The sequence below is a fragment of the Alosa alosa genome, chromosome 15 (genome assembly GCF_017589495.1).
Source record: "Alosa alosa isolate M-15738 ecotype Scorff River chromosome 15, AALO_Geno_1.1, whole genome shotgun sequence".
Classification (NCBI taxonomy): domain Eukaryota; kingdom Metazoa; phylum Chordata; class Actinopteri; order Clupeiformes; family Clupeidae; genus Alosa; species Alosa alosa.
In genome coordinates this window covers 1,582,776-1,602,859 of record NC_063203.1, presented here as the reverse complement: position 1 = coordinate 1,602,859, position 20,084 = coordinate 1,582,776, and the positions used below count along the sequence as shown (strand labels likewise).

At 38.6% G+C, this 20,084-nt stretch overlaps 2 protein-coding genes and 1 long non-coding RNA gene across 5 annotated transcripts in view; all 3 read right to left on the bottom strand.

The window, feature by feature from the left end:
* Positions 1-941, bottom strand: part of brca2 (BRCA2 DNA repair associated) — a 44,879-nt gene extending 43,938 nt beyond the window's left edge. For 2 of the 3 annotated variants that reach the window (XM_048263939.1, XM_048263940.1), the window contains exon 1: positions 729-941. The gene's annotated coding sequence lies outside the window, so the exon portion shown is untranslated. The remainder of the gene's footprint in view (positions 1-728) is intronic. The other variant, XM_048263937.1, reaches the window with a different exon arrangement.
* Positions 942-11,518: 10,577 nt separating this feature from the next.
* LOC125307839 lies at positions 11,519-12,796 on the bottom strand. The gene is made up of 3 exons (XR_007195798.1): positions 12,679-12,796; positions 11,952-12,063; positions 11,519-11,614 (listed from the first exon to the last, which is right to left on the bottom strand). It is a non-coding gene; the product is annotated as an uncharacterized LOC125307839 (long non-coding RNA).
* Positions 12,797-14,156: 1,360 nt separating this feature from the next.
* Positions 14,157-20,084, bottom strand: part of LOC125308553 (protein furry homolog) — a 260,928-nt gene continuing 255,000 nt past the window's right edge. Inside the window, exons 59-62 of the mRNA XM_048265116.1 lie at positions 19,948-20,031; positions 17,548-17,658; positions 17,020-17,210; positions 14,157-15,208 (exon numbers count right to left, since the gene is read on the bottom strand). Coding sequence (XP_048121073.1) covers positions 14,950-15,208; positions 17,020-17,210; positions 17,548-17,658; positions 19,948-20,031 — 645 coding nt within the window. The 3' untranslated portion in view covers positions 14,157-14,949. The remainder of the gene's footprint in view (positions 15,209-17,019; positions 17,211-17,547; positions 17,659-19,947; positions 20,032-20,084) is intronic.

Genomic DNA, 20,084 nt, shown 5'->3' with positions numbered 1-20,084 from the left:
ATGTTTTGTTTTACTCTTAAGAACCCCTAGAACCAATATATAATATTCTCTAAAAATTAACAAGCGAAACCCACAAGCCCCCAAATTAGACGCATAGGCGTGCACTAGGGTGACTCAGGAAGGGTTATCATACCAAATTGTTATCTACAGGCATGGATCTTTTCAAAAATGATAACCTTTGCCACCTTGAGTGGTATCGACATCTGGTCTGGCCCATGGACTAATAGATTTCCATTCAATGCGTGTACATGTAGCAAATTCAAAGTTCCCGGATGTGACGGTTGAGCGTATGAGATAGATGATAGCTTACACTCAGATATACACTCAAAACACCCTTTGGCGATATCATAACAATGTGACAGATATTCTGGTTAGCCACCCTGTAAAATGTAAAACAAGTTTTTACTGACCGACATAGTCTATTAAATTGGCTGTGCATGTTACCACACGTCTGTCATCCATGCCAACTGGTGTTTGTATTTATTTTTACACGTTGACGTTACAACTTTTCTTTCCCATTCACGCACGCGGTCGTCCCCAGTCCTCCATTTCCAGCCTTCGATTTCTTACACAAATGCGATGTAACGTAACGTAGAATAAGTTGACTTGTTAAACTGTTTGACTGTTCGATTTGCTGTTGCCAGCAGCTGGGTGGCTGGCTAGCAAAACCAACAGCGGAGCTACTAATGTACTGTCGGCTCAAGTTATAGTCAAACACTTATTCTTACCTCAATCACTTTTGCAGCAATCGGCCTACTTGTCGTTTTTGGGACACCAGTCAGTTCAGTGCCTCAACCAACAATTCAAATTAGTCTACTCCACCGACAAGAGTCCACACACTCACTAATTAATAAAGTCTCTGGACTAGTTTGGTAGCCTAATTCAACAAAACCCGCCAATGTATGGACATTCTCTGGTCTGGAGGGAAAGGGAGTGTCTGGAGGGCTAGTCTGATGACGTCAGAGTGAAGTAGCATTCGAGACAACTCGGAACACAAATATTATAGCAGCAATGCAACATTTTGGATGCAGGCAGAATAACTTCCCCCCACGTTCTGACTATCCTGATTTACTGAGCCGGGGAAAGGCCATGTGAGCGGCCTATTTTCTGGATGTTTTGACTTGCGAGCATGTTTTCCGTGGTCGTGACAGCCTGACAGGCATGCGTACTCAAAAGGGACTAAATCTAAATAGTAGTCTATTACTAAATAGAGTGGTCTTGAACATACCAGTATGCACGCGACGCACTTGAGATGGACTGGGAACCCAGTGGAGGAGGACAGGGGCCAGGGGGGTATTCCAGAAAGCAGGTTTACTGGCTTAACTGGGTATGTTAACCCAGAGTTAGCGGTAAACCTGGGATTTCAGTTCCAGAAAGCTCAAAAATGATCAGGCTATGTAAGTAACTATGGTAACATAGGCTCTGAACTTAACCTGGTAGAGGGTAGGTGTTGTTCAGGTTATGTTCAATTATGTTCGGTTATTTCAGTGCATGTTCAATCAGGCCGCTATTTTTACACTTGTCACACAATGGCGTTACATTTTGACGAAGGTCCGATTGAAAAAGAAGCACAAAATCATGTAATATTCATCCGTGCAATTTACCGTGAGAGGGCGATATGACCACGACATCACATGAAAGCCTATCCATTCTTTTCCAAACGAGTGTTTCAAGAGCGCTAGAGTTTTTCAGCTGAATCCTAAATATAGGCTTCTTGAAAAGCATTCTCCATCCCTACATTACGCATGGTGGATTAGAATAGAATAAAATAAATCTTTAATGTAGCTAGCCTACACCATAGTGGACATTTGTGTTTGGCTTACCAGACAGATGGACAAACAACATCTCAGACACATTGAAGATATAATTAAAACAAGTACAGTACAAAAAAGAGGAAACATAGCCTATAGAAAATTAATAAATAAGATTAAATATAGCTGTACAGCTCAGCCGGGTAGGCTATGCATGTTGTCACTAAGTTTGGTTAAGAATGCTGATGGCATTTGGGATAAAATATTTTTAATAGGCTACACACGCTCTCCGACTGGGAGTTGTTGTAGTGTTGGAGACGCAGAGCATATCGGCAAGCTGTCAGTCCGTAAAGTTTGCCTTGCGCTAAAGCAGTTCCTGCGCAACTTCATTCGTTTTCCTGGACACAAACTCACGAGGATCATTAAAGTGTAGTTTCACCAACTGGCAGGTCATCATCACTTATAAAATTTTCCAAATGTGCACCGAAATGTGTCCAATAGGCTACCCATGTCTTCCGACATTCACCCTTCCCATGATGGAGCGCAAAAGTTTAACTTGGCCCACAGCTGCAGGACCCGCGTTAAAATAGAAAATTACATTTGGAATTCTCAAAGAATTCTATGGCCCACTCAATCTGTGACAAGGTAGGCTAGTTTAAGAAAGCATAATTCAAAGCAGTCAATAGGCCTACACGTGATGTCCAGTTAATTATTTAATTGTGCTTTTGACATTAAATAGGCTATCTTAAACATACGCATTTACACGGTCAGTTAGGCTATTCTCTGCCAAGCAAGGTCTCGGACGCAGGCGCTTAAGTATTACTCTTTTTTTGTTATTACAGTTCTCTCCTCCTCGTAAGCCTCGACTACTCCGCCTCTGAAAAATACGGTGCTCTTCCTTTCGCCGGTTTCACTCATGGTTTCGACTCTCAATAGATGATGATGCCTTTATAAGTTCGCCGTGAACGCGCACAACTCTAGGTTATCTAACATAGGGTTGATTGAACTAACTGGTAACCGGTGTTTTGGAATCGCCACAGGTTCAGACAACCCAGAGGTTAAGTTTTATCTCAGTGTTTGTTAAACCTCCTTTCTGGAATACCCCTCTGTACTACAAAGGGAGCTTAACCTACCCAGATGTAACCCAGGGTTACTTTGTTAAACCAGAGGGGTATTTCACAAAACCTAGATAAGGGATTAAGCTGGGATTTTTTAGGTTATCCTGGATGAATTTAGCCTTGACTTGGTTTCACAAAAGAGATGGCACATAAGTTACCATGGGGATTTATTCTCTGCACCTAGCCTGGTCCCGACCAGGCTAACAGCCAAGCTAAGTTAATTCTAATGGTAATTATGTTGTCTTATTGGTTCTGCTAGCTGTCATTCACATCAGACCTCCATGCTAATTTTTAAGGAGCTTTATTCCATTTATAAACTATTTGCTAAATGTATTTGCTCGCAAAACAAAACAGATTGTCTGCCTACTACCATATGGTAATTATTTTAATTGTGATAGCCTTATAATTATTAACATAGGTTATAGGTACTCATTGTTTGCTTATTTTATTGATAGACGTTTGATGAATAGCCTAGGGCCTACTGTAGTTGATTGGGAGTGGAGGGGCAAGTTTTCGAAGGTATTTTCAACTACAATATTAATATTGGTATATCATATATGTGCATATTTGCAGTGGCAAGCGCTTTCTTATTGACGTTGCGTTCCGAGACAAGGAAGCACTCACACGTGGGTGCATACGTAAATTTGCATTCAGTTGGTCTACCACGCCTACTCCTGCTGTTTTACAGAAATAGCCATGATTCCCCATTCCAAAAAAGACAACTTTACTTAATTGTTAGTCTATGTCAAAAGCCGTTGTTCACTTTGTGTGAATGACGCTATTTTCCGCGTCTTTTTTATTCCAACCGTGGGCACTTTGGAGCAGAAACGAGAAAGCGCACACATTCTGAATTACTTAGACGTGGCTTGACATAGTCGCTCCTACTCATCCTGGATTGGCATTAGTGAAACGAGTTGAGCTAGGATGAACAGACAACGCTATGTCAAACCTCGCTTTATCACTTATCTTGGATCCACCTGTCATAGTACGGGGGCCTGTACTACGAAGCGGGGTTACTGGCTTATCTGGGTAACTTCGAGAGTAACTTGATCACGTGTGGCGTAACTTCCCGATTAACCCGTACTACGAAAGGTGGATAGGTTTTAACCGAGGTATGCTGCCATGGCGATTTACGCTGCATCTCAAACTTGCTCCGACCAGGTTATGTTCTTGGTTAACCCGAGGTTTCCGTTAACCACACCCTTTATAAGAACCACCCCTCCACTAACAATTTCTCCCGAGACATGTCGGCGTACCTGGATGATCTAGACATTGGAGGGCAAATCGTGAGGGACTCTCTTTTTAGAGACCGCCAGAAAATATATATAGCCTACCCGGACGATATTCTCTATGAAGATATATATTATCAGCCAAGGGAATTCGTTATCTTTGTCAGATGATCTAGGAAGACGTCTCATAGCAATGCCTGTACGTGGACATTCATGTATTCCATCGGTGATGCAAGAATACTGAATGTCCGAAAATAAATCGGACATAGCCCTGCTATGCTAAAAATCTGCGCAAGAATAGCCTAAAATAAATCGGACATAGCCTACAGTAGGCCTAATAAATTAAAATCACAATTTTAACAAACCTGTTGAATTGAATGCCATATTACTGTACCCTGCACATAAAGGCTACACATTTCCACAGCACCAGAATCCGACCGAATGCCTCCCTCAACCCCGTCCATAATCAGCCTTCCACTATTATTTGCGATAGCCAACTCCTCTGCTACTGTAAAACACTCTGGTGCCTTACAGTAGTGTTCAAAGACACCTTTTTCTTGTTAGCTGTAAAACAGAGGCCAAGTGAAGGCTATAAGCATAGGCCTACATGTTTTCATAATTAAGAAAAATTAATGCAAGCTATAACTATAAACTATTCTGAATAATGTGTTTGTGTTTCACTTTCACCTGCTGCCATGTGCGTTTAGCAATGGTGTTGCATCTGAAATGTTCACAGGATTAGGCATACACTAAATCAGTCAATGGGGGCTACTTAAACATTCAATTATCCTATTACTGTAATCTATATGCCCACTTCTGAATTGTGTTGCATCTGTAGGCATTTCTCTGTACTCAAAATAGTTACTGGTACTCCTTCCTTCCCATCACCTTCATAGTCGTGTATCAGACGGCTGAACTTGTTTTTCAACTGCACAGTGAGGTTGCCGAACCATACTGACATCCCATACCTGACCAAGCTCTCCAGTACAGCCTGAAAATACAAACATAATCCTCTGGTCCACACCAAACACTCTGAGTCTACATAAGAAATATAATCTCTACTATATTCGAGAACAGAGACTCTGAACATGTACCTTCCAACTAAAAGTGTTATCCAGGTGAATTCCAAGGTACTTGTATGAGCTCACCTGACTAATGTGTGTGTCATGTATGACCACAGGAATGTGGTCCACTACAGACCTGGGGTCCAGGACCATCTCCTTAGTCTTAGAGACGTTTAAAATGAGATGGTTAGCTTTGCACCACGGCACAAAGTTTCCTATTTCTGAGAAATAGGCTGATGTACATGTGTCTTTATGCAGTAGGCTAAGGATGTCTGTGTTATCTGAAAATTTAAAAACATAGTTCCCAAGGTGACTGCTTGAGCATTCATTTGTATACAGTGTGAAAAGGACTGGTGAAGTGTGAAAAGGACTGGTAAGCTAACACACCCCTGTGGGGCTCCTGCGCTGATTGTTCTCTCTTTAGAGAGGGTGTTGTTGACTCTGACACACTGACTATGGTTGGTTAAAGGGACACCAGGCAACGTTTTCATGTTAATTAATCATCTTCATAAGTCGGTATATGGTTAAATGACTCATTACGGGGTGAATGAAGGCTCTCTCGCCCGCCCCTACTGCCTGTAGGAAGAATATCCCGACCGAAGCAGGATCAGTTTACAGCACAGAGGCAGGCTAACGAAACGCTAGAGATTGTTGCAAACGTGTGTATAATGGCAGAGCCAGCGAAGAAGCAGCGAAAACCCTTGACGCAAGACGCAAAGAAAAGGAAAAGAAAGAGCTTCAGACCGAGCGAGGGGGAGTTTCGTAGAGAAAAGGCATCAGGCTTGCTTGGTGTCCCTTTAAAAAGGAAAAGTAACTTTTTGATTAAAAAAGGATTCACATTCATCTGCTTCAACTTAGAAATAAGGCTCAATAAATTTGATGACTTTTGACCTATAGGTGCCACTATAATGAGCAAAATTACATTTTAGCCTGTAACGGTAATGTGTTTGGAATTAAAACTTACTATTGGTGTCTGTTAATGTTCATGTTAATGTACTAGTGGTGTCTGTGGGAGGTCCTAAGGCTGACAGATGTGATTTTGTGACGCCAACATAATTGATCTGGCCGCCATATTGGATTTAATCAAAATCACATAAAAGTTTTCACAGGTCACAAAGTTCATCCGATTTTCATGAAACTTGGCGCAGAGGATTTTCAGACCGTGTCTCACAAATGCATTGCTTTTGGAGCCATATTGATAACCCGTTGCCCATGGTGACCAATTAAGTAACAGGAAGTGAAGTGATATCTCAGCAAGGCTTTATGCATCAACACCAAACTCAGTACATGGTCTCAGGACCCAATTAGGAAGAAGCTCAATAAATTTGATGACTTTTGACCTATAGGTGCCACTATAATGAGCAAAATTACATTTTAGCCTGTAACGGTAATGTGTTTGGAATTAAAACTTACTATTGGTGTCTGTTAATGTTCATGTTAATGTACTAGTGGTGTCTGTGGGAGGTCCTAAGGCTGACAGATGTGATTTTGTGACGCCAACATAATTGATCTGGCCGCCATATTGGATTTAATCAAAATCACATAAAAGTTTTCACAGGTCACAAAGTTCATCCGATTTTCATGAAACTTGGCGCAGATGATCTTCAGACCATGACTCACAAACGCATTGCTTTTGGAGCCATATTGATAACCCGTTGCCCATGGTGACCAATTAAGTAACAGGAAGTGAAGTGATATCTCAGCAAGGCTTTATGCATCAACACCAAACTCAGTACATGGTCTCAGGACCCAATTAGGAAGAAGCTCAATAAATTTGATGACTTTTGACCTATAGGTGCCACTATAATGAGCAAAATTACATTTTAGCCTGTAACGGTAATGTGTTTGGAATTAAAACTTACTATGCCATATTGTATTTCATCAAAAACACTTAAAAGTAATCAAAGGTCACAAAGTTTGTCCGATTTGCACGAAACTTGACGCAGAGGATTTTCAGACCGTGTCTCACAAATGCATTGCTTTTTGGAGCCATATTCAAAACCTGTCGCCTGTAACGACCAATCAAGTTTGGCGGCGAAGTAAGTGAAGTAATATTTCAGTAAAGCTTTAACGTATCAAAACCAGGCTCAATAAATTTGATGACTTTTGACCTATAGGTGCCACTATAATGAGCAAAATTACATTTTAGCCTGTAACGGGTAATGTGTTTGGAATTAAAACTTACTATTGGTGTCTGTTAATGTTCATGTTAATGTACTAGTGGTGTCTGTGGGAGGTCCTAAGGCTGACAGATGTGATTTTGTGACGTCAACATAATTGATCTGGCCGCCATATTGGATTTAATCAAAATCACATAAAAGTTTTCACAGGTCACAAAGTTCATCCGATTTTCATGAAACTTGGCGCAGATGATCTTCAGACCATGACTCACAAACGCATTGCTTTTTGGAGCCATATTGATAACCCGTTGCCCATGGTGACCAATTAAGTAACAGGAAGTGAAGTGATATCTCAGCAAGGCTTTTGCGTATCAACACCAAACTCAGTACATGGTCTCAGGACCCAATTAGGAAGAAGCTCAATAAATTTGATGACCTTTGACCACTACACTGTAAAACCTGACAAGTTAATTGAACTCAAAAAAATTGGTGAAACCGATTACACAAAAAAATTTAAGTAATAGTAACTCGGTTTTGCCAAGTCAAAGAAACTTACCTTTTTTAATTAGTCTTCACTAGCAAATTTTGAATGTGTTCAACAAGGTTTTTTTAAGTTAAAGAAACATCAACTACATGAGTTCACGGTAATTAATAAAATTAAGCTTAGATAGCTTAATTGGATTTATTGATGTCAGCCTGAAATATTTCATTTTGCTTCAACCAATTCTTTAAATTAAATTTAAAACTTAAAAGTTTTAATTTCCAGAAAGTTGAACAAACTTATCCATTTTGATTAGTTTCAACTAAGGACTTGAAAGAAAATTATTAAAAAGGTTGACAAAGGCCAGTGAAATTCTTCTTAATCTTTTATTTTCATGTAAACCATGGAAACAAATACAGGTTGGAGTTCAGAACAGGGCTGTAGTGGAGGCTAAATTCAAATAAACACAGTTTAGATCAAGGGCATAAAGACTAGATAGATCGATAGATAGATAGATACTATCTATCTAGATAGATAGATAGATAGATACTTTATGACAAATGCCTGACCAATGCTAGGAAATTCAACAATCATTTCAATCCAAAACAACAGGAGTCTTCTTTGGGCAGAGGGATGCATTTGCACTGTTCGTAAGGATCAGAATGAGTTCAACAGTAAGGTCCTCAATATCTGGGAACTCCGGTGAGAGAGACCTGAAGAAATGAACAAAGAACAATTGTGTGTTAATTGAATATCTAATAGGCATTACATGTCAAGTGATACCATGTCATATTAAGTTTAACATTTTATCTTCAAACTTTTCCAGGGCAGTTGCATTATTGAAATAATTACTTGAAATAATACTAAGTAACTTCCCTGGAGTTTCTTGGTGAAAAAACAAACAGAAAAACAAAAGCTTGAAATGTAACTCCAGCGTTATTCGACACATAGCCCTGTTGTTCGAGGTCACGGCTGTTCGTAAGAATAAAATTAAAAAATTGGTGCAACATAGACCGAGTAGTGGCCCAGCAGCTATTGATAACCTACCAGGGAATTTGGCTTTAGTTTCAGTTCAGTTCAAATGCCTTGTTAGGTTAGTTTAAAGGGGTGGTTCAGGATTTTGGACATAGGACCTCATTTCCAAGTTACCAAGTGTGATATTACATTAATACACAGGATTAGGTGTTATAATCCCTTGTGCCAAGATCCAAGATAAAAACACAAGTTGGAGACCGTTTTCAACACGTTTCATCCAGTCCTTCCAGTTGCAGAGTTCGCAGGTGCTAGGCTGGCGCGAGTCAACAGTATGTGTAAGCCTGCCACTAAAAACAGTCTTACCCACTCCATACCCATACAAAAATGTGATATATGGCAATATATGTAAATCACATATATTATGTATATGTCAATGTATGCCTCACACATATAAGTCACATATATACACATACATGTCAAATATATTTCAAAATATAGCAAAATTGGCCGTTTTTATATATGTCACATATATTTTCCCAGATATACAAATATATTACAAATATATGTCAGTTGCATATATGTTAATATATGATAAGTTATGTATTTGTACGCAGACTAGGGATACCAATATATTGCAAATATATGTCTATGGACATATATTTGCACTCATATTAGGTAAATATATTGCAAAATATATGTAATGTTCTGCTATGTCACATTTATAGAAATATGTCACAATATATGTATATTTCAGAAATATAACATTGTTGATGTTCCAAAGAAAACACACAAAATATTTGTTTAACCTTTTATTAAAGTTTATTTTTTCCACACAAACAGTGAGTAAACTCTCCAGGTAGAAACTTTTTTTCTCTGTATGGAAGTGGCACACATTGATTTGGCAGAATGCACTCAGTGTTCTCAGGGCAGCAGTCCTCACAAATCACCACCTGCAAACAGGGAACAGAGAAGATTAATATGCTGTAAAACACACAGAACATGAAAAGACCATCACTGAAGCACTACTACCTTCACATGCATCTTTAATAAACACACGCCTTGGCACAAGTAAGCTTAAATAAGAGCTATGAGATGAAGAACATGTAGCCTAATGATCCATACATTGACAAGATTTGGGAAAGATTCTTGAAAGTTTGGAGTCTTTTAACTTCTAATGCCCCCCATTCAAGCTTTATTCAAAAGACTTTCAAGAATCTTCCCCAAATCTTGTCAAAGTCTTCTGTTGTAAGGATGGCTTAACACTACCCTTCACAAACTAAAGATCCATTTAAGCCTACTAACGTTCACGTTAGCCTGCATGGTTATTAGCAGCCACTTTAAATGTAGCCTAAGTTATTAATAGCTAGGTTAGCTAACTTACTTACACCTGATATTTCATTCAAACTAAAACTTATAATCATAACGACATCTCAGACAGGCTTGTTGTTGGATATGATGTTAACTATCATTCTAGATAGTCCACATAATGGTAAAGTTAGTTAATGGAAAAGTTAACACTAATAGCTAACATCGCTAACGTTAGAAATATTAGCTAGCTAACGTTATCGATAGCTAATTGATAACATTAACGTTAGCTAATTCTAACATAATGGTTAGACTGTTAACAAACGGATTTGGTTAACATTACACACATTATAAAAACAATATTTTTTTTAACTAATTCCCATTTACTAAAGGCCTTCTTACCTTGGATATGATGACAGCAGAGTTTGCACAGCTTACAAAGTCAGATGCATGACAGGACAGAAAAGTGACGGTTGAAGTCACCGTGGTTGGTGTTCAAAAGTCAATCAAGGGTGGGGATGGGTATTGCTGTGTGAAATGCATATATCAAGATACTACAAGCATCCGTTATATTTAAAGTAGCTTTGGCCTCGCACATTTTTGTATGCACATGGTGCAACGCAAACGCTCCACACAAAACATTGACACATAAGGCAAAAGATGCCAAGCAGCATAGTCGACACCATACCTGTGACGCCAAGACATAAACAAATATATTCACACTAAGTTCTCCATTTGGAAAATAAGTAGGCTAATGGAATCTAGTGTATGGATATGTATGCCACCATATATGGAGACTACAAATATGTCTGCCACATATTCACACATAAAGTTCTCCATATATTTAGAAAATAAGTAGTGGAATCTAGTGTATGGATATGTATGCCACCATATATGGAGACTACATATAAGTCTGTCACATATTCACACATAAACTTCTCCATATATTTGGAAAACAAATAATTGGATATAGTATATGAAGATATATAGCATCTTATATAGGAAATTAAAATATATTGTATGCATGTATGGACATGCATGTATAGCTTTGAATATATGTTTGACATTAATATTTGAATCGCATATATGTCCATATCAGTAAAATTATAAGTCCCTGTTATTTGACATATATGTTCATATATTGCCATATATCACATTTTTGTATGTATGTATTTCTATGTTGCACCGAGGCAAATAAATATAACACTTGAATAGACGAGGACTGGATGAAACGTGTTAAAAACGGTCTCCACTGATAAATATCACACTTGCTAACTTGGAAATTAGGTCCTATGTCCAAAATCCTGAACCACCCATTTAAGCTGCTGGACCAGTATTTGCTTTATGTTGTACTCAATTTTCTCATTGTTTTTCATTCTAATAGCATGCGTTGACCTCGAAACAACAGGCCATGGGTCGCTTAATGCCACAGTTACGCTTTAACTGTCATGTCAATAGAAAACATACTTACTTAAATCCCATGTCTTTAGAAAAGTGGCATCATCCTCATGGAGGTAGAAAGGAAGGCCATGGAGCGCCACAGCACGTCGGATATTTACATCTGAGGATCCCTGCATGAGAAAACATGGAGTCAAGCCAGTTAATAACTACAATATGCAATTCAATAGGATTACCTTTCTTTGATAGTACAGCTTCTGAAACCAAAGCATTCTTTTCATCTTAAGTCCATGGAGGAGTTGTAATCTACAAGACCTCTGCTTTCAAAGGGGGTCAAGCACTTGAATATAAGTCAAAGTATGTGGAAACAGGGCCATTGTTAGTAGGCGGTGTGCAATTTCGAGCAAAAACTCAAAATAGGGGGGTAAGTGTAAAGATTTAAAACACATTTGGTCAGAACCACACATGAAATGAATCTATTCCAAGTATTTGTACAAAAGAAATGCTTACCTGGGATTCCAACATGATTGCAGGCCACCAATAAGCTATGTCTGCGGGGAAGGACGTCTGACATGATCTCCTTCCTTCTCAATGCCAATGTTGTTTGCATCAACTTCTGAATCTGTGAATTGAAGGACGAATACACATTTGAACATACTGACAATCTCTATTAGGACAATCCACCATCTCATGATGTCGCTTTAAATGCCACTTTAAATGCATCCTTAAATGGCCGAGAACAGTTTGCACATTAAATGGTTGTTTTCACCTACACAGCTGACATGCGAATAATACACATTCTGACTGAGCATGAACTGTGTGTGACCGTGTCAAATGAATTTAGGCTACTGACAGTCAGTAACATGACAGTGGACTAAAGTTAATGGAGGAAACATTGCTAACATGCTGTAAACGATAATGTTGCAGGACCTGTGCCCTGTTATCAAGCAGTGCACCACAAAGCTTGCACTTCCAAGCTATTGTGTTAAATAGTGCTAACGGGGGTTAATTAGTTCATATTTTTAGTACTCACATTGGCAAATTGAGTTAGATCACTGGCTGATCCAGCAAGTGCTGGCATACAGCAGCCAAATTCTTAGCTGCTAGTGCTAGCTAGTTTTAACTGGATAAAGTTACGTCACGTAGCCTAAGACAATATTTTCAAACATTCGGGTTTTTAAACAATATGATAAAGGACGTGCTTTAGGGTCAACATGCACCTCACTTTTCCACTTACGTTTAATTGCGTTTTTTCTCTCTTCTCGTCGTCTCCTCTTTCGTTGTCTATTTTCACTGCTCTTGTTCTCGTCTCTTGTCATCTGGTTGCCGGCGTCGCTTGTCACTCGGCGTTGGCTAGTTGGTGCTGTACACAAGGTCCACGTATGGCAGAAGATCCGCCTACAAATTTGCTACAATTTGCGTGGGGAAGTTTCCCACGCTTTCTATTTTTTCAAATGACTTTGAGTGCTGTCAACTTAAAAGTTCAAATTTGTTCAAGTAACACAGACGATTAGAGTACTATTAACTTTTTTTTCATTTTTGAGTGTTTACAAATCAAAAACATTGTTTTACTTGTAGTGTTCGGTTTTACAGTGTATGTGGCGCTAATATCACAGGAAGTGGGCTCATATTTCAGCAATGCTTTCACGTATTGAAACCAAACTTAGTATATGGACTTGGGACCTTATCCTGAGGACACAAAATAAATTTGGTGACCTTCAACCACTAGGGCGGCGCTAGAGTAACACAAGATTAGGCCATATCTCAGCAATGCTTTGACGTATCAAGACCAAACTTGGTTCATGACCACGTCCTGAGGATGCACAATCAATTTTGCGACCTTTCACCACTAGGGGTACTATAATTTGCGACACTTTCTCGTATCGACACCAAACTTGGTACATGGACTCGGGACCACATCCTGAAGACGCTCAATATATTTAGTGACATTTGACCACTAGAGGCACTATAATTATCAACACTTTCTCGTATCGACACCAAACTTGGTATGTGGACTCATGACTACAACCTGACTACGCACAATAAATTTGGTGATGTTTGAGGTATGCATATGTGTGGGGGGTTTTTGGGGTGTGTGGGAGAGGAGGTTTATCTGTGTATATGTGTGTGTATGGGACAGGGGGTTAATTGGGTGTGTGTATAATGTAACAACATTGGGTTGCCATGACAACTCCTGCTCAACTGCTTGCCCCCCTCATTGCTGCTTGCAGCTATATTTACTATTTTAATTGTTTCATATCAAAATTCACTACTTATCTACTAAGTATGTGTTTTATGTAGTTTGTGGAGGACTGGTTCAGACAGGTCACATCCATAAAGTGAACACATCACATCCATGGCAGTTTTCCTTACATAATGCATTACTAAAATGACGCATTGTTTCAAAAATACATTTTTTGTGTTCATTCAAGTCTCCTTCATGCTACATATATTATGATTTTGGCAGTTTCCTTCAAAATTCACAGTGGGTAAAAAACCTGTAATCTCATAAAAGTGTGTCTATTTCATGTCTCATCCATGACAGTATTCAGAGGACAGAGGTACAGTAAAAGTCATGCAAATTAATTCACTGGTACTAATTTTGTCCATGCGTTTTGTTTACCAATATGAGTCCAATTGTCACATCCATAATGCTGGAACTGCCCATATAGCACCTTTAACAGGCTAGCGAACAACTAAGAAAATATAAGAAACTCCATTTGTAATTATTTTAATTTTGTTACAGGTGTTTAGAGAGCACACAAAAAACAACCTTTACAGTTGTGCACCATTTATTTGCACACAGTTATTTGACAGCAACAAACATAAAAATAACAACTTACAAATATCAGCAGTGCTCCAATACTACATGCATCTTTCCGTTTAAGCACTTTTTGTCTTTCATACCAATAAATAATTAGATCTATTTTTTGTGCTTCAACAAGTGCAGTTCAACAAACATAATATTTTCTTTTCTTTTCCATAGCAGGTCCAATTAAGGTTAACTCTATGTGAAGATAATAAATATCTTACAATCAGAAAGTGGATATCTGCATTAAACAATATAAAATATGTAAGTAAAGAACAAACCTTAGTGTCACCCAAATTTCAGATAGTAGATTTGTACCCTGTATCAGTAGTCACATATTTTGCCAAAGCATAGCTGTGCTTTAAAGTTAATAACTGTGTATGCACAAAGTTTCATAAGAGCAATGGAAAAATAAATAAATCAGTCTGATTTCAAGTTGCCAAAAGCACTTCAGCTCAGAAACAAAAAGTTGTTTCACATTGCACATTTCCCCTTGATATCAGTCATCTGGTTGACTGATGATGAAGATTTACTTTGTGTAGCTTGAGGTCCCTATATTCAGTGCTCAACACAGAAATATTAGTGCAATAAAAACCAAGGCTCCTAAAAGGAGTTCCATGGTGCTTTTCCTCTGATATCCTAATTATCATTAGATATGACTACATTCTGACACCTCATTCCTACTGCATCCTGAGTAATTCAAAGACTAATTCCGGAGACACTGGAGTCTGGCAGGAAGGCAGTGATGGCCCGGTAGCCTTGGGCCTGACGGATAATGCCCCGGATCTCGCTATTGAGCTCCATCAGCTTCATACAGATCTGTGATAGGTCCTGTCTGGAACCCACCAGGCAGAATATTCCTGTCTGACCAAGCGTCTGGTGCCGAAAGTAAATGTGGAGCAGGGTCTGGATCTCATCCTCAGAGAAACTGCCAAAGATATCACTGGGCCACAACCTCCTGCAGCACAGAAACACAATTGAGATTTACCATAGCAGTATCAAATTGAAAAAAAAAATGATAATATAATATAATATAATATAATATAATATAATATAATATAATTGATTTTTTGGGGTAATCAAAATCAAGGTAAACATGAAAGTATATTATTGGGCATCATTTCCAAATGGCTCATCTTTCATGTGAATGTAAGAGCAGCTGGACAAATGTCCTTTCATATTGGGCATTTTTGTTGTATATTTATTATACTTACAGTATTATTTATTTGTATATTTTTGTTATGCTAACTCTAACAACTACCATTAACAGGCTAAGGGCTTTAGTATTGCAACGCAATGATCCATTATTTCAGCAAGCACACAAATAGACAAGTTGTAAAATTAACTTTGCGCACCCACAGGCTTATCAGTGAATCAACTTATCAGTGCAGCAACAATTTTTACAGTTGTCAATATAGCATATTTCGTTTCAGACACACCCTAAACATTCATGCACATTGCGCTTCAGACTTTGCACTTAAACCGTTAAAATAGGGCCCTAAGATATCAAGAGATTTTAGAGAAAAAAGGGCAAAATGTCATATCCATTGTTGACATGGAAATGACATTGCCCACATTAAAAAGACATGTTTGGAAAGTACCATAGTGGGAGAATTACCCATTTCTGCTACCGTTTCCTTGTATTTATCTACATTTTACTTGTACTAATTACCCAATAAAGAGGAAGTGGTAGTTTAGTGGGGATGTGGTAGCGTAGTGGCAAAAGAACTGACCTTGCATTCAGCAAGTTGTGGGTTTAAGTCCCGGCTGCCACCATTGTGCCCTTGAGCAAACCCCAAGTTGCTCTGGGGAGACCTTGTAAAAACTGTATTTAAGTTGCTTTGGATAAAAGTGTCAGCCAAATGAATAAGTGTAAGTGTATAATTTACTGGTAATAGTTGAAGAGTTTCTTAGTATGTCATGTGTAGTTTCTCTGTATTTACCAACATGTTACTTGCGGTAAGTAAGGGATAACGGCCGCCAAGGTGTCCTGTTTTACGGAATTAATGGACGAGTGCGGAAGGCAAAGAACTCCTCGATGCGCAGCGTTGCCTCCGCCCAAGTCCATTCATTCCGTATAACAGGATACCTTGAAGGCCGTTATTCCACTTATCACCCGGTTGCCACTATAGGCATGCCTTTATAGCACGCAAAGGAAACACGCAGTTCTATTTAAAAAGAAGCCGACTTGTTGTACAACTTTCTTTGGCCCTATAACAACGATAGCATGGACAGTTAGCTTGTTTACAGTTGATTTCATTGTTGCGAAGTCTGCTTCCAGGCTCAACCATCGTCCTACTATGGTTGTCATAGTTACCATTCAAAAGCATTAATATGGAACAGTGATTAAACTTTTTTTTTTCCCAGATCTACTTTATAGGTGTCCTGTTATTCAGAATTAATAGCCACCCCACCAGCCAATCAGAAAATAGTATTTCTTCACTCCGGGTTATATTTACACAATAATATACTCTAATTTACCATGTATTTATCATGTACATACTAAGGGGCAAATTCTCTCATGTGCGTAAGGGAGCGTATAAGTCCAAAAAAGCTCTTAACTAAGTGCTTTTTAGCCTGTACGAATTCTCCCCTTCACTTAATTCTGTCATTTACGTGCAATAGAGGGAGTTACGCGTTGTGGAAGGAGTAACCCCAATGGAGTAATCGTAGGTACATTTTGCACAGCAATCATTACTAGTAATGTTAATCTAATCTGTGTTAGTGTTAAATAAACAGTACATTCAGATTGGATAGTTAAAAGCCAACCTGCACTCGCGAATGTAACTGATGGCTTTGGACAACTCTTTGGTTTTCAAACTCTCCAAAACGGCCTGTATAGCATCCTCTGAGGAGCAGAAGGTGGGTACAAAACAGGGCATTTCTAAGGCAGGGAGGTCTGCTGAGGCAGCTCTTAAGTTCATCTTCAGGTCACTCAGCTCCTTGGACATGTTGGAAAGCTGCTTGGACAACACAGACAGTCCACCTCAGTTTAAAACACAAAATGGCCACAAAGAAGTACAGGGCATATGGCTACAGGCAGCAGATAGATACATAACTAGCATGTGTATCTCTTCCATAATGCAGTGTTGCAAGGAGTGTAAAAAACATGTTAAGAATAAAAAAATCTCCCATATTTGGAAAGCTAAACGTTGGCAGGTATGGTAAAGGGCACTGCTCTTGAATGTCAAATAGTAACTGATATTTGTTCCAGCAAAACCAGTGGATACAGGTAAAATAAAATGTACAAAATCTGTAGATTTACAACAATGTTAAATAGATTAAACATTCACATACCTCAGGCCCAGTGCTTATTGTATGCACCTGGCCAATAAGCTTACAATAAGACTGAAATAGCAGCAGCAACTGAAAGTGGAGTTTGTATAGTCGTTGACACAGTTCGAGCAGCTAAAAAAGGTAGAAAAAAAGAAAGGAAAAGTCAAATGTCAAAGTGTTTCTATCTAATCTGTTAAATGCTTTACAAAAAAAGAGGAAATTAATGTTCAGCTGAAACCACCCAATATTATGGCTTACAAGCAAGAGACGTAAACACACTGATTTATAATATGAGAAACAATGGTATGTATAATTGAAAATTAAAACCTTTTTGTACACTTAATTCATTAATTATATGTATTATGTTCATCATTCCAAAACTATCCTGGTAATACCTAAAACTACATAAACACAAAATAGTATTGGCTAATCAGTGATTTTGTTCTGTCACCTTTAACTCCATTACAACCTAAATTGTAAATCTATGTATTTGGGTACATGATGATTATCTGTGAAAGATTTAACATTGTTAACTTACTGCCAGAGATTTCATTTGCTACAAAGTAGGCAAATCACAAGGTAAGAGAGAAATCAGGTAAAGAGAATGATGAAAATGACTAAAAAAAGCAAACACCCACTGGCCATGTAATACATCCATATTGGAAAAGAAGCGAGGGGGGGAGGTGGTTGGGGGGGTTATAGGCAGCCAGCACTCCTTGCATCTTTCAAAGGCTTTGTACATTGCAGTATCACTAATAATTATGTTCACCCACTTCCAAAAAAACAAACAAGCATGTGTGAAAATAAAATCCTGCAGATAATTTCCTAATTGCAGAGCAATATTATAACTCTGTGTGCCATGCACACACATAATAAATTGTACATTTGTGAGAAGTTTGTGAATTTAAGAGATGTACTGGCCACCCATGCTAAATATTCAGACCCAGTGCCCTGTAGTAGGTCATTTTACATGTCAGACTACAGAATCTGCTCATCGTTCATATGGCAGCTCTTAATGGTATAACATATCATGAGCACCAGGTATTTTTCAAATAGTCTAATCTCTAGAGTCTAGTGATCCATGTAAAGGACAGTTGCTTTTAGTTTTCCCTTTACAGGTTTTTCTGCAATCTCTCTGTGAATTTATGAAAATGCCTTTTTAACTTCCAATGGCGCATAACAGGGGCAAGACATACTGTAAGTCTACCCCGGGGCCAGATGTGGGATAATTTTTATATGTCTCATTGAATGTTTAGTATATATATATATATATATATATATAGTGAAATCTGGTTACCATCCTCTGACTCTGACCCCTGTGTCATTTGAAACCCCTCTGTAGGAATGTTTTGACTTAGGAGTGCTAAGGTAACCCCTGTGTCATCTACCTGATGGTGACCCTCAGGATAAGGGGTTGTAAACGTTTCTTATCTCTGTTAAAAACCAGATGGTTAGATGTTAGATGATCACTGGTGGGTGACAACTTGTGATTTTCCATGGGTGTGTGTTAAGGGTATAAGAACTGGTTTTACCCACAGATATGTGGGCTTGTTACTTCGACATTTCATGTGGGTAACATGCTCCCGGTATCGTGAATAAAGCTGCAGTCTCACACCAGTTGTCTTATAGTAATGTTGACCACACAGACATACTGTAAGTCTACACCTGTTTTATTTAAGAATGAACATGACACCCCAAGCTCTCCTCAGGACTGGGGGACACACATGTGATCAAGAACTCCATTTGGGATAAAGACCTCTAATAAGAGCAAGGTACATGGGGCATACACACACCACATTAGACATGCAAAAGCAGTGCAACATAAAAGGAGTCAAGCAGAATTGTGTTCTTCATTTGAGCATTCAAGGGAAGCTAGAGTAGTCTTTAATAAAATGTACCTTGAGTCTTTTTCCAAATACAGTAAATAAAGCTCCCATCTTTGTTGTTGCAAAACTATATTCTGAAATAGAGTACCCTACAGCCCAGAAGAGTTCAGGGGTCCCATTGCACAGAAGAATGTGAGAGTCAATGTAAAGGATAACAACAAAAGGTGGACAAGAAAATAGTACAAAGCTGAGGGGTATGGAAGAGCTACCACAGAGTAATCAGAAGAGGCAGAAAATGTGAAAGGTTGATATAAATTTAATCCAAAATAACTACTGAGTTTACTTTGACTTTGTTTCTTGTATATTACCATGACATCACTCACACATTTTGTTGTTATGCCACCATGAAATAATGATGATTAAGAAAATTATTTCAAATAAATGAATAAGCAGTGTCTCTGATACAATATAAATATGAATTGAGCTCACTTTCATGAAGCAGTTAGTTACCCAAGGATCTAAGCCTATAGGATCCAACTCTCTGGCTACAAGTACATTCCTATAAGTAGTTTAATTAGTAGTGTACAAGTTGTACCTTCTCCTCATTGTCTCCTGTCTGGCATGTGATGGCTCCATCTCTTAAGTCTAGAGGGAAGCTGGCCTTACAGTTATGTAACCACTAGAAGGAAAAACATTTGGATGAATGGAACGATAGATATCTTTTGTATATTA